Source organism: Tursiops truncatus, chromosome 13 (assembly GCF_011762595.2).
Source record: "Tursiops truncatus isolate mTurTru1 chromosome 13, mTurTru1.mat.Y, whole genome shotgun sequence".
NCBI classification, from domain to species: domain Eukaryota; kingdom Metazoa; phylum Chordata; class Mammalia; order Artiodactyla; family Delphinidae; genus Tursiops; species Tursiops truncatus.
The window spans coordinates 28,027,340-28,041,237 of NC_047046.1; the positions used below are offsets into that span (position 1 = coordinate 28,027,340).

The window sequence follows — 13,898 nt, forward strand, 5'->3', positions numbered from 1 at the left end:
TCTTCCTGGACCAGGGCACGAACCCATGTCCCCTGCATCGGCAGGTGGACTCTCAACCACTGCGCCACCAGGGAAGCCCTAAAATTTATTTTCTTAATGAAGGCTTCCTTGATCTTCAGACTAGATTAGGGCTCCCTATTAAATTATGCTCACATGACACCCTTCCTTTTTTATTATAATGTGTAGCACAATCATTTGTCTTATTTATTATTGTTTTCCCTAGGACAAAAGCTTTTTGAAGGCCAGAGACCTCATCTATTCCTTCATCGCCACATATACTTAATTCTTAGTAAATATCTGTTGACTGAATTAATGAGTGAAGGGAAGGGCGCTAAGTACACTGGACATTAGCTAGATTAACTAATAGAAAACTAGGCTTCTGGGGGATAAGTTTTACTAGATATGAGTGTACCACAGTTAGTATTTAGAGATTGTAACAGGAAATTTTAGTAAGTCTTTTGTAGTATTTTTGTGAGCAAGATGGATAAGTGTCAGGTCAGTATTTACAAAGGTAGATTGTAATCGATGTCAGCATGGGAAAAATGTCTCTGGTTTTCTGAAGGTCTTCTTGGTTGGAACTCTCCTATTTAATATTTAAATCACTTTCCTGAAGCCTCAGAAGGCATACCCAAATTGGTATATTTTGTAAGTTTAGGAGTGATAGATAATGAATTAGATGGTGGACTCTAGATTTTAAGTGATTTTCCTAAGCTAAAATGATTAGTCAAAATAAATAGGATAAAATAGATTTGAGAAAAATGTAAAACCCTTTACCATGTCTTAAAAAAAAATCTTTACAAATGCAGGCTAAGAGAGAAAGATGTTTAACTAATATGTGATCGTCCTGACTTGGCTACTGTGGTTGACTGTAAACCCAGGGTATCAGCAATTTAATGAGTTGACCAGAAATCTGAATAGCAAACAGGCTATAGTTATAGAAGCATGTGGTGTGCAGTGAGGAAGGTGCTCATTTGGTATATTCTCTGATGATTGTACTGCACATGGAATAGGATTTAATTTTGGATGCCACATTTTAGACAAACATTGGCAGACTAGGAGATGTTCACATGTGAAGCTTTGTGGTATAGTAGAATTCTGGGTATGGAATTTCATATGTACCAAGGCCAGTTTGGAGTCCCCGCTGGCTTTGTTACTTGTTAACTGTCTGACGATTAGCAATTTATTGACTCTCTTTCAAGCTCAGTCCCGTTGTCTTTAAAATGTGGATAATGTCTTAACAGGATTGTGATGAATAAAGGAAAACATGCTTAATAAAATGCTATACAGATATAAGCAAGTCCCATTTGTCTCATTGGCAAGGGGACTTGAAGAGATGAAGAAACTTTTTGTTTTACTTTTTAGGCTGGCGGCGGGGGGTGTTTTTTGGCAGTGAGGCAGGATGGTGATGGCAAGAGCAGCTATTGTTTGTTGGTGTTAGCTCAAGTGCCAGGTGCTGTGCTTGACACCCTTGATATGGGTCATTCCCATTTCATCAGATTTGGCATTAAAGGCTTTTGTGCTACTGCAGTTTACACGTTCAACAAAGATTTTAAAGCATATACTCTGTGTAAAGCAAAGTGCTAGGCATTGTAGCAAATACCAGGAAGAATCATACTTGACCCCTGTCCTAGAGAAGTTTACATTTTAGTAAAGGAGACAGATACAGACTCAAATATTTTTAGGAAGTACAAGTCAACATGAAGAGGGGCCAGATGAAGGGTGGTGTGGTCAGAGGAAGATGGGATATGGGTTTGGTGGGCTTGTAGCTAACCTTGAGTGGTCACACGAAGCATGGTGTTAGCGCGTGGGCTGCTGTCCTGTGTGAGGCTGCCCTCGGGATGGCATGGCTGGGTCTGAGGCCAGGGACCAGGGACCAGGCAGTTCCATTCCTGTGTCTTGTTACTCCAGAGCCATGGGCTTCATAGACGCCTGTCATTAGCTGAGAGGTAATTAGGCATGACGTAGCAGCCTTAAATTTTGGAATGTGTGGTTTTATTTAATACGTTCTTCTCCCACCCTTTGTCAATCAGTTAGGCTTAAAAACCACAGTTTTCTGTGCTTCACTTGTTCCATTTAACGTTAAGGTTTTATACTGCACTTCCTGCTCACTTTAATGAATGTTAGAGGTGCCACTGTGACAGGACATGACTGATGATTTTCCAGCTGTTTGGAGACTGGTGACTCAGATTAATATTTCAGATCTGACACTGCTCTTTCTCTTGGATTTTCTTAACATTTCCACAAGTTTTGGAAAATGAGCTTCTAAAATTAGTATAAATAAGTATATATTTAGGCAAGCTGGTATGTCCAGGTACTATTATGTTTCAGTTATTTTTTGGATGGTCACCCTTTATCCCCAGCTCAAGACTGTGTGAAGAACTAGGTATATGTTTCTCTAGCAAAGGGCTAGAGGTTCCCTTAGTCCATGAAAGTGGTGAGTCACCTGGTGTACATGTCAGCCTAATAATGCCCAGCCTTGTTATGCTATGTTTCTAAGAGGTTGGGTTAAATATAGGACTGCCGCATGGCTCAGATTTAAATCAGGAATGGTGAATAGGTTTGGGACATTTAAACCAGGTTGGGCATAGTTTATCCTTGAGCTAAGAGACCCTCCAAAACGTTTCAGAGCTGTTTGGGGCTGGGATGCCACCAGGTGGCATGGCTTCTGTCCATAAAATCTGTATCCAGCTGTCAACCATACATGTCCACTTCCATAATGGAAGGAATTTATATTTTGATTAATTCATTTATTAACTATTGAGTCTTTGCTCTTTATAAAATAATGTTAAGATATAAAGATGAATCATACAAGATTTTGCCATCAAGGAGCTTAGTCTTGTTGGGGGATTAAGATATATACATAATTAACCGTAATCCAAGTTTAAAAAGTGAAACGTAAGCACATAAGGGTGTAAGTGAATGTCATGGCTAGTCTGAAGAAAAAATTACTGTTTTCATCTAGGAAAAAAGGGTAGGTAGAGACTGTGATGTGATGGTAAAATCAGGGTTAACGAGTCTTCCATGGAGGAGATTGCTTTGAGTAGGGGGATGGAAAAATGAGTAGGATTTGGACATACAAAAATACAGGGGAAAAACCATGTAGAAAGTAGGAATGATGCTGAATACTAGCATAGGGACAAAGTGTAGAGCATTTAAAGGAAAGAATAAGAAATTAGTATATTCGGATAACAGCGCTCATGAGTGATAATAAAAGAAAATTAGGTTGAAAAGTTATAGCAAGATGAGAAAAATGTTATGAGTGGATTTGTCATTTAAGATCTACTCACCCACCCTGGGAATGTCTAGAAGACACATCTTTTACCATGATTGTGAGAAATAAATTTATGAGGGTCACCCTGGTACCCTTGAAGAGCTTTATGATCATCCTTCTTCGTAGGTTAGATCTTACAGAGGGGGGACTGCAGTCACTGAATTGGGAAACCTAAAGGCAATGGGAATAACTGGATCCTGCGGTGGTAGCACTTAGCCACACTCACAAGGCACGATGGGTGTGGTCACCATAATACACTGCAGAATCAAAGCAGCATTTATTTACTTATTTTTTTTTTTTTTTTTTTTTGCGGTACGCGGGCCTCTCACTGTTGTGGCCTCTCCCGTTGCGGAGCACAGGCTCCGGACGCGCAGCCTCAGCAGCCATGGCTCACGGGCCCAGCCACTCCGCGGCATGTGGGATCTTCCCGGACCAGGGCTCGAACCCGTGTCCCCTGCATTGGCAGGCAGATTCTTAACCACTGTGCCACAAGGGAAGCCCTATTTACTTATTTTTTAAAGCAGCATTTAGAATACTCTGACTCCCAGAGACCTATGGCATTAGCTACTTGATCATGGTGTTCTTAGACGTGACATAGATAGGAAGGAAGCCCACTAAATTCTCACTTGATAGGTATAAACAGAAAAGTTCTAGGTTAAGTGAACAGAAGTCTAACTTTTGAATCATAAAAACTGAGAGTCATGGCTTCTCAATCAATTCCCAGACTTGAGCCGTTTACAAGCCCAGAATCCTTTGAATGAAGGAGAGTCGAGGTCCCCTTGGGGAGAGGACCCCAGTATGCTGCCAGATATTTACATTGTTCATCTTTCTCCCAGCCTTCCCCAAAGGGACCTACAGCCTTTTACCAGGGTAACTGAGCATTGGAGAAGAGGAAACAAGCAGACCTTTTGGGGACTACTGGACACTGGCTCTGAACTGACACTGATTCTAGGAGACTCAAAATGTGACCTCAGTATAGCAGTTAGAACAGTGCTTATGGAGGTCGGATGATCACTAGAGTTTTAGTTCAGATCTGTCTCACAGTGAGGCCAGTGCGCTCCTGAACCCATCCTGAATCTGGTTATTTCCCCAGTCATCTCTTCAGTTCTCGTGTGCATAGACATCCTCACAGGTCTGGTTTCCCTGACCTGTGAAGTAAGGGCTGGTATGTGGGGAAGACCAAGTAGAAGCCAGCAGAGTGGCCTCTACCTAGGAAAGTAGTACATCAAAAGCAACAACGCCGCATTCCTGGAGGAACTGCGGAGATTAGTGTTACCATCCAGGACTTGAAAGATGCAGGCCTGCTGACTCCCACCACAGCTTCATTCAACCTGCCTATTTGGCTTGTGCAGAAGAGAGATGGATCTTGGAGAATGACATTAGATTATTTTAAGTTTAACCAGGTGGTGGCTCCAGTTGCAGCTGCTGTACCAGATGTGGCTTCATTGCTTGGGCAACTTACACATCCCCTGGCACCTAGTATACAGCTATTGACCTGACAAATGCCTTTCTCGCCGTACCTGTCAGTAAAGACCACTAGAAGCAGTTTGCTTTCATCTGGCAAGGCCAGCACTGCACCTTCACTGACCTACCTCAGGGGTGTATCAGCTCTCCAGCCCTGTGTCATAATTTAGTTCACAGGGGTCCTGATTGCCTTTCTCTTCCACAAGATACCACACTGGCCCATTACTCCTGACATTATGCTGATTGGATCTAGTGAGTGAGAAGTAGCACCTATGCCAAACTTACTGGCAAGACATTTGTGTGTCAGAGGGTGGGAAATAAATCTGACAAAAATTCATGGGCCGTCTGCCTCAGTGAAATTTCTAGGGGTCCAGTGGTGTGGGGCATGTCAAGATAACCCTTCCAAGGCCCCTCCTGCAACCAAAAAAGAGGCACAATGCCTGGTGGCCTCTTTGGACTTTGAAGGCAACATATTCTTCACTTGAGTGCTACTCCAGCCCATTTACCAAGTGACACAGAAACTGCTAGTTTTAAGTGGAGTCGTTGCCCCACGACACACACTATCTTCTCTGTTTCAGTCCCTGCCTGTGGCCTCATGGGGCGTTGCCCACAGTCAGTTGACTGAGGAAGAGAAAATTCAGGCCAGATAGACAGATGGTTCTGCCTGGCCTGCAGGCACCAGCTGCAGCACTGCCGCCCGTCTGTGGGACACCCTCAAAGGACAGGGGTGAGCAGAAGCCCTCCTGGTGGGCAGAACTTCCAGCAGTGCACCTGGTTGTTCCTTGAAAGAGAAATGGTCAGAGGCACAACTGTACACCGAGCCCTGGGCTGTGACTTGATGGTCAGGAACTTGGAAGGAACATGACTGGAAAGTTGGTGACAAGGAAATTTGGGGAGAGGTATGTGCATAGACCTCCCTGAATGGGCAAAAAACATGAAGATATGTGTGTCCCATGTGAATGCTCACCAAAGAGTGACCTCAGCAGAGGAGGATTTTAATATTCAAGTGGATAGGATGACCCGTTGTATGGACACCACCCAGCCACCCCTGTCATCACCAGTGGGCTCATGAACGTGGCTACAGGGGCAGGGGTGGGGGTTACACATGGATTTCCACTCACCCAAGGCTCACCTGGCTATGGCCACCACTGAGTGCCCAGTCTGAAGCAGCAGACACCAGCACTGAGTCCCCAGTATGGCATCATTCCCCAGGGTGACCAGCCAGCTACCTGGTGGCAGGTTGATTACGTTGGACCACTTCCATCATGGAAGGGGCAGTATTCTGTCCTTCTTGGAAGACACATTTACTCTGGGTATGGAGTTACCTTCCCTCATGCAGTGCTTCTTCCAAAACTCCCATCCATGGACTTACAGATTGCCATCATGGAGTCCACACAGCATTGCTTCTGATCAAGGAACTCTCTTCACAGCAAATGAAGTATGGCAGTGGGCCCCTGCCCATGGAATTCACTGGTCTTACTCTGTTCCCCACGGTCCTGAAGCAGCAGTCGTGATAGAATGGTGGAATGGCCTTTTGAAAGACTCTGTTACAGTGACAGCTAGGTGGCTGTCCCTTGCAGGGCTGGGGCAGGGTTCTCCAATATATGGTGCTGTTTTTCTCAAAGTCAGGAATCAAGGGGTAGAAATGGGAGGGCCACCACTCACCATTGCCCCTAGTGACCCACAGCGACATTTTTGCTTCCTGTTCCTGCTCTGCCTCTGCTCTGCTGGCCTGAAGGTCCTAATTCCATCAGGAGACACAACAATGAGTCCATTGAATTGGAAGTTAAGACTGCTTCTCATCCACTTCAGGTTCCTCATTCCTGTGAATCAGCAGGCAAAGGAGGAGTTACTGTGCTGTCTGGGGTGACTGGGCCTGATTCCCAAGGGGAGATTGGGCTGCTCCTCCTCAGTGGAGCTAAGGAAGAGTATGTCTGGAATACAGGAGAGCCCTTAAGCTGTCTCTTAGAATTACCATGCCCTGTGATTAAAACCAGGGGAGGACCACAACCCAATCCAGGCAGGACTGCTAATGGCAGGAATGAAGGTTTATGTCACACCACCAAGGAAAGAACTACGACCAGCTGAGGTGCTTACTAAAGGCAAAGGGAATGTGGAATGGATACTGGAAGAAGGTGGTTATAAATACCATCTATGACCACATGACCAGTTACAGACCCGAGGACTGCAATTGTCATGAGTATTTCCTCCTTATTTCGTTTGAGTATGTATGTATGTGTATCTCAAGTATCTCTGTTTTCTTCCCTCTCTGATCCCTTTATTATGTAACATAAGATGTATTGATTTTATACATAATACTTAGGTTTTACATTTAAAGTTGTGGGATATCAAAGGAGAAGAGTAAAAATCACTCAAGGAGTTTGATCCTCTTGTGAAGGTGTTAGTGATTTTTGGTTGTATGCGAGAGAGTTGTGTCATGTTAGGTGGAATTGTGACCTTGTTATTGTCTTCTTTTGGTGATGAAGGTTTAAGGAGACCTTTATGAGTGCCAAGTTGACAAGGAATTAGTTTTATGTGTCAACTTGACTGAGTCATGGGCTGCCCAGATATTTGAACAAGCATTATTCTAGGTGTTTCCATGAAGGTGTTTTTGAATGAGATTAACATTTAAATCAGTAGACTGAGCAAAGCAGATTGTCCTTCCTAATGTGGATGGGCCTCATCCAATCTGTTGAAGGCCTGAATAGAACAAAAAGCTGACCTCCTGTTGAGTAAGAGAGAAAATTTTTCCTGATGGCTTTTGGACTGGAACATTGGCTTTTTTTCCTGCCTTTGGAGTCAAATTGAAATACTGGCTCTTCCTGGGTCTCAAGCTTGCTGGCCTTTGGACTGGGAACCATTCCATCGGCTCTCCTGGGTCTCCAGCCTCCTAACTCACCCTGCAGATTTGGGACTTATTGGTCTCCATGACTGCATGAGCCAATTCCTTATGGTAAATCACTTTCTGTATAAATATATACATCCTATTGGTTCTCTCTAGAGAGCCCTGACCTAATACACATTTGGTTAATCCTGACTGATATAGATTTAGTCACTGCTAGGTTAAATCGTTTGAAACCACTTTGGAAAGATTAATCCTGCATGACTGTATACGATGAATAGAAATGAAGAGATACTGGGGAAAGGAAGACCAGTTAAGCTCTTTCAGCTACCTAGGCAACAAGTTTCTCTGAGCTAGAAATATAAGTTAAGGAAACAGCAGAGCACATATCATATTTGTAGAACTGGTAATGGATAAAAGTACTTTGCAACAGACCGTGGAAGAGAGTAGAATGTGTGAACTCTGAGGAACTCCATCATTTATGCAGCTGCAGGAGAAGGTACCTACAGGCAGACTGAGGAGGAGGAGCTGTTGAGTTGAGAGGAAATCAGAAGTCCAGAGTCTTAGAACAGAAGACTGTTGTCAGTTGTGTCTGATGCCACTGAACAGCCATTTGGGATGAGGACAGAGTTGTTCAATAGTTTTGGCATATAGAGATTGTTTGTGATTTTACCTGTGGTTTCAGGGGCTTCAAAAGATTAGATGCCAGACTGGAATGGCTTAAACAGTGAATAGAAGGAGAGAAAAGAGAGACAGAATATGTGAGACGGCCCCTCATGAGAAGCTTTGCTGGGAAAGGGAGCACAGAAACGGGATTGTGGCTGTAGGGGCATGCTCTGGAGGGAGAGTGGGATTGACCTTTGATAGGAAGAGAGACACTTCCTCCACTGTGAAAGGAAGGAAGGACAAAGTAAGTGTAGATGCCTATCATATGCGTTTGAAGGTGGGAAAATGAGTGCATTTTCATGTAGGGACTTTCACTTTGCAGTGGAGTATGAAGGAGAGTTATCAGCTGAGACCCAGAGAGGCAGAAGGGGTGTTGGAGGTCTGCAGAGTTGAGGAACAGACGGCCCCTTGAGGGAAAGTCCTGAGTGGGGATGGGGATGAAGCTTTCTGGGCAGCTCTGGGGTCTTTGCTGAGGTTGGAAGCCATCATTGGTGTTGGTATTTACTGTGGATTCTTTTTTTCAGCTCGGGTGGGGGTGGGGTAGGGATATAGATGACTAGATTCATCCAAGCACGTAAGACTCTCAGTTACACGTAACTTCTATGCGAGAATAATTGCATTAAGACCTTCTCGGCCTTGGGACTTCCACGGTGGTCCAGTGGCTAAGACTCTGCACTCCCAATGCAGGGGGCCTAGGTTCGATACCTGGTCAGGGAACTAGATCCCACATGCTGCAACTATGAGTTAGCATGCCACAACTGAAAGATCCCGTGTGCCGCAACTAAATATCCCACACGTGGCAACAAATATCCCATGTGCTGCAACTGAGACCTAGCGTAGTCAAATAAATAAGTAAGTAAGTAAATCCTTCTCAGCCTTAAAAAGAATGTACTGAACATAATTTAACTTTTCTTGATGTCTAAGGTTTTCATTATATTAGCTATGATGCTCTGATTGTTAAAGTGATTGCTCTAGGTTCGAGTTGACGGGTGTTTGTTACACATACATCACAATGCCCGGTTCTGCTGACATTGAACTGAAAGGTAAAATCCCTGCCCTAAGTAGTACCTGTCTGTGGTGAGAGTGTCCCTGGCTGTGTGGACCTTCTGCCAGGGAAACACAGAACAGGTGACCTCTCCAGGACAGATGGGTGGATGGGGGTGGGGTGTCGAGGGAGGTTTGGTCCCCAGAAGAGGTGACGAAAGTAGTCAGCTGACTTGGAACTCAGAAGATCCATTGTCACACAAAACAACTTTGAAAATAGTGGTTAGAGTTCCAGTCAGACCATTAAAAACTAATGAAAAGGGGCTTCCCTGGTGGCGCAGTCATTGACAGTCCGCCTGCCAATGCAGGGGACGCGGGTTCGTGCCCCGGTCGGGGAAGATCCCACATGCCGCGGAGCGACTCCTCCCGTGAGCCATGGCCGCTGACCCTGTGCATCCGGAGCCTGTGCTCCACAACGGGAGAGGCCACAGCAGTGAGAGGCCCGCGCAAAAAAAACAAAAACAAAAAAACTAATGAAAATATTACATATTTTCAATGAGAAATATTACAAAAAAACAACCCAGTATTATTTAAAAATTAAAAGCTGAGAATTTATAAGCCTTTTATTCATTTTGAAATTTGTGTTGAGAAAATATTATTTCACTTGATAAGGTAGATTTCAGATTTTGTGGAGATTTTTTGAGTGAATGCTTGAGTGCTTTTAAGGGCTGTAACATATGCTGACAGTGACTCCATGTATTTAACTCATCGTCAAAACTTCTGTCTTTTCCTTTTCTTTGGTACCAAATAAACAACTTAAAAAAAACCCAACAACACAGCACTGACTATGGCTACAAATGGAATAAAGGGAAGGAAAGATGTATGCATGTCTGTATATTAACTGGATAAACATTGGAAAAGGGTGAGCTGGAGGCAGATAACATTTATTCAGTGCGCGTTAAAAGTCACATACTAAGTACTTCCACATGTAGCAAATGCATTTAGTCTTAACAAAACCCCATGAGATGTAGGTATCATTGATACCTGTTTTACAGATAAGAAAATAAATAATTTAACTAAAATAAATAATTTGCCCTGAGTCAAATGGTTAGTGGTAAAAGTGGCAAACTCTTACATCTTTGGCTTTATTTCCTGTGTTCTTCCCTCCAAAATAGCTAAGGTAAAATGAGCTGTTGGCATTGTAAAATTTTTTTTAAAAGGGTTATTTATCTGTGATTTTTCTGAGCAGAAAAGAAGGTAGTGTTGCGGAATAAAGCAGAATTCCTTGTCTTGGCCAAAGCCAAAACATTTGTCAGGGTGATAGTAGACAGGGATGTATATTCAGTGTTCATAAATCAGGTTCATATTTCTTGGGAGATAGTAGTGGTGGAGGTGAGTGGCAGGGAGGATTATCTATGCACTACACTGAAAGTTCAGAGTTTGAGTCTCTCACTTGTTTGCATCATATGAGGGATACGTGTTTCTAATAATTGAATGGAACTCAATGAGCAGTACGTATATGGCTATTAATAGATTTTGTTGTTGTTGTTTAAGCTTACGTTAGCTGCTACCAATCATTGATTTTTCAGTCTCAGATCCTTGGTATGTCTATGAAATCCCTAATTAGATAAGCATTGCCATAACAGTTCTGAATGGATATGATCTTTGATAACTCTGTCCGTACTCAATAATATCTTTTGGAAATGTGGAAAATCAACCTGGTTGGTATTGTTGGTATTTTATATAAGTGGAGAATACAGATTTTAGTGTATGATATAAATCTAAGAAACATGAAAAGGGTTTGTGTATGCGTTATATACTAGTTTGAAGAAATCACACAAAAATTTCCATCTGAGATTTTTTTAAAAGCATAGTTGAGACTTTTAAATATCTCTTCAAATGTAATTTGTCATGTTTCTGAAATGGAATAAATCAGACCTAGCTTATCTCATACTAAATATTTTATGCCTTACAGTTAGTTCTATAAAAATGTTTAGTCGTCTCTATTAACCACCTTCCTTAATGTTCCTAGGTTATTGAATCTTTGGGAATTATTATTTATAAGGCACTGGACTATGGCTTGAAGGAGAATGAAGAAAGGGAATTAAGCCCTCCCCTGGAGCAGCTCATTGATCGCATGGCCAACACGGTAGAGGCTGATGGCAGCAATGATGAAGGCTATGAGGCTGCTGATGAAGGTCTGGAGGAGGAGGAAGATGAGAAGAGAAAAATCTCAGCAATCCGGTCCTACAGAGATGTCATGAAGGTAAAGTTTACAATTACCTCTTTCTTTGAAGAGTTGTTATTTCACTTTAAAAAACTGAATGGTGATTTAGCATTTGATAATAGTTCTTAGACTTTCAGCTATAAGTGAAATGTGTTCTAATTTCATTCTTTTACATGTAGCTGTCCAGTTTTCCCAGCACCATCTATTGAAGAGACTGTCTTTTCTCCATCATATATCCTTGCCTCCCTTATCGTAGATTAGTTGACCATAGGTGCGTGGGTTTATCTCTGGGCTTTCTATCCTGTTCCATTGATCTATATTTCTGTTTTTGTGCCAGTACCATACTGTTTTGATTATTGTAGTTTTGTAGTATAGTCTGAAGTCAGGGAGCCTGATTCATCCAGCTCTGTTTTTCTTTCTCAAGATTGTTTTGGCTATTCAGGGTCTTTTGTGTTTCCATTACAAATTTAAAATTTTTTTGTTCTACTTCTGTGAAAAATGCCATTGGTAATTTGATAGGGATTTCATTGAATCTGTAGATTAGAACACTCTCTAACACCATGCACAAAAATAAACTCAAAATGGATTAAAGACCTAAATGTTAGTCCAGATACTATAAAACTTTTAGAGGAAAACATAGGCAGAACACTCTCTGACATAAATCGCAGCAATATCGTTTTTGATCCACCTCCTAGTGTAATGAAAATAAGAACAAAAATAAACAAGTGGTACCTAATTAAACTTAAAAACTTTTGCATAGCAAAGGAAATCATAAACAAAATTAAAAGACAACCCACAGAATGGGAGAAAATATTTGCAAATGAAGCAACCAACAGGGGATTAATTTCCAAAATATACAAACAGCTCATGCAGCTCTATATCAAAAAAACAAATAACCCAATCAAAAAATGGGCAGAAGATCTAAATAGACATTTCTCCAAAGAAGATAGACAGATGTCCAAAAAGCACATGAAAAATGTGCTCAACATCACTAATTATTAGAGAAATGTAAATCAAAACTATAATGAAGTATCATCTCACACTGGTCAGAATAGCCATCATCAAAAAATCTACAAACAATAAATGCTAGAGAGGGTGTGGAGAAAAGGGAACCCTTCTACACTGTTGCTGGGAATGTAAATTGGTATAGCCACTATGGAGAATAGTGTGGAGGTTCCTTAAAAAACTAAAAATAGAGTTACCATATGATCCAGCAGTCCCACTCCTGGGCATATATCTGAAAAAAACCCATAATTCAAAAAGATACTTGCACTCCAGTGTTCATTGCAGCATTATTTACAGTAGCCAAGACATGGAAGCAACCTAAATGTTCATCGACAGATGAATGGATAAAGAAGATGCGGTGTATATATACAGTGGAACGTTACTCATCCATAAAAAGAATGAAATAATGCCATTTGCAACAACATGGATGGACCTAGAGATTAACATACTAAGTGAAGTAAGTCATAGAAAAGACAAATATTATATGATATCACTTATATGTGGAATCTAATTAAAAAATGATGCAAATGAAAAAAAATAAATGCAGTGAATAAGGAACTAAAAATACTCGATTCTGTGATAAATGAAGAGTAAAAAGTTTTCCATTAAGAAACAAAACTGGGACTTCCCTGGTGTGGCAGCGGTTAAGAATCCACCTGCCAATGCGGGGGACACGGGTTCGAGCCCTGGCCCGGGAAGATCCCACATGCCGCGGAGCAGCTAAGCCCGCGAGCCACAACTACTGAAGCCTGAGCGCCTAGAGCCTGTGCTCTGCAACAAGAGAAGCCACCGCAACGAGAAGCCCGCGCACTACAACGAAGAATAGCCCCCGCTCACCGCAACTAGAGAAAGCCCGCGCCCAGCAACGAAGACCCAACACAGCCATAAATTTAAAAATAAATAAATAAATTTATATAAAAAAAAGAAGGAAACAAAACTGTGTATACCTCTGAAACTGAGCTAACAGTTTTTGGTAGTGGTTTAGTGGGTATTTGTGGGGGAGAACAGGGCATGGTGAAGGAGGAGGGGACGCCCACCCAACCAACCATGTCAGTTGGTTAACCCTGGCACCAGTCAAATGACAGATGTCATGGCCAGATTGCTCTTGTATAGTACAGATTTGGAAGATGAGACCTGGAGAGTTATTGGAATCTTACAGTTCTACTCAATGACATTCAGTATGTTAACTTATAAAACAAAGATTCTTGGACATTCATCAGTTTGAACTGATAACTGTTACACTGCTTTACTGTTTTTTAAATTTGAGCTACTATGTCTGCCCTCCTGCCTATGTTATTTCTATCATAATATGAAAAATAAACAATTAAAATGCTTTTTTAGAAAGGTTTTATAGATTGGAGGAAAACTAAGTTTACCAATTCCATTCTTAGGAATTTTATTGGAGAATATCATATACTCACCCCTTGTTTCTTAGTTTC

General features: G+C 41.9%; 1 protein-coding gene across 3 annotated transcripts in view; it reads left to right on the top strand.

Moving 5' to 3' along the window:
- The window catches only part of SPIRE1 (spire type actin nucleation factor 1), a 206,946-nt gene that overhangs the window by 109,935 nt on the left and 83,113 nt on the right, over positions 1-13,898 (top strand). For all 3 annotated transcript variants that reach the window (XR_012325292.1, XM_073790478.1, XM_033837521.2), the window contains exon 3: positions 11,260-11,493. Coding sequence is in view for 2 of the 3 variants with exons in the window: in XM_073790478.1 (XP_073646579.1) it covers positions 11,260-11,493 (234 nt within the window). In the remaining variant the exon portion in view is untranslated. The remainder of the gene's footprint in view (positions 1-11,259; positions 11,494-13,898) is intronic.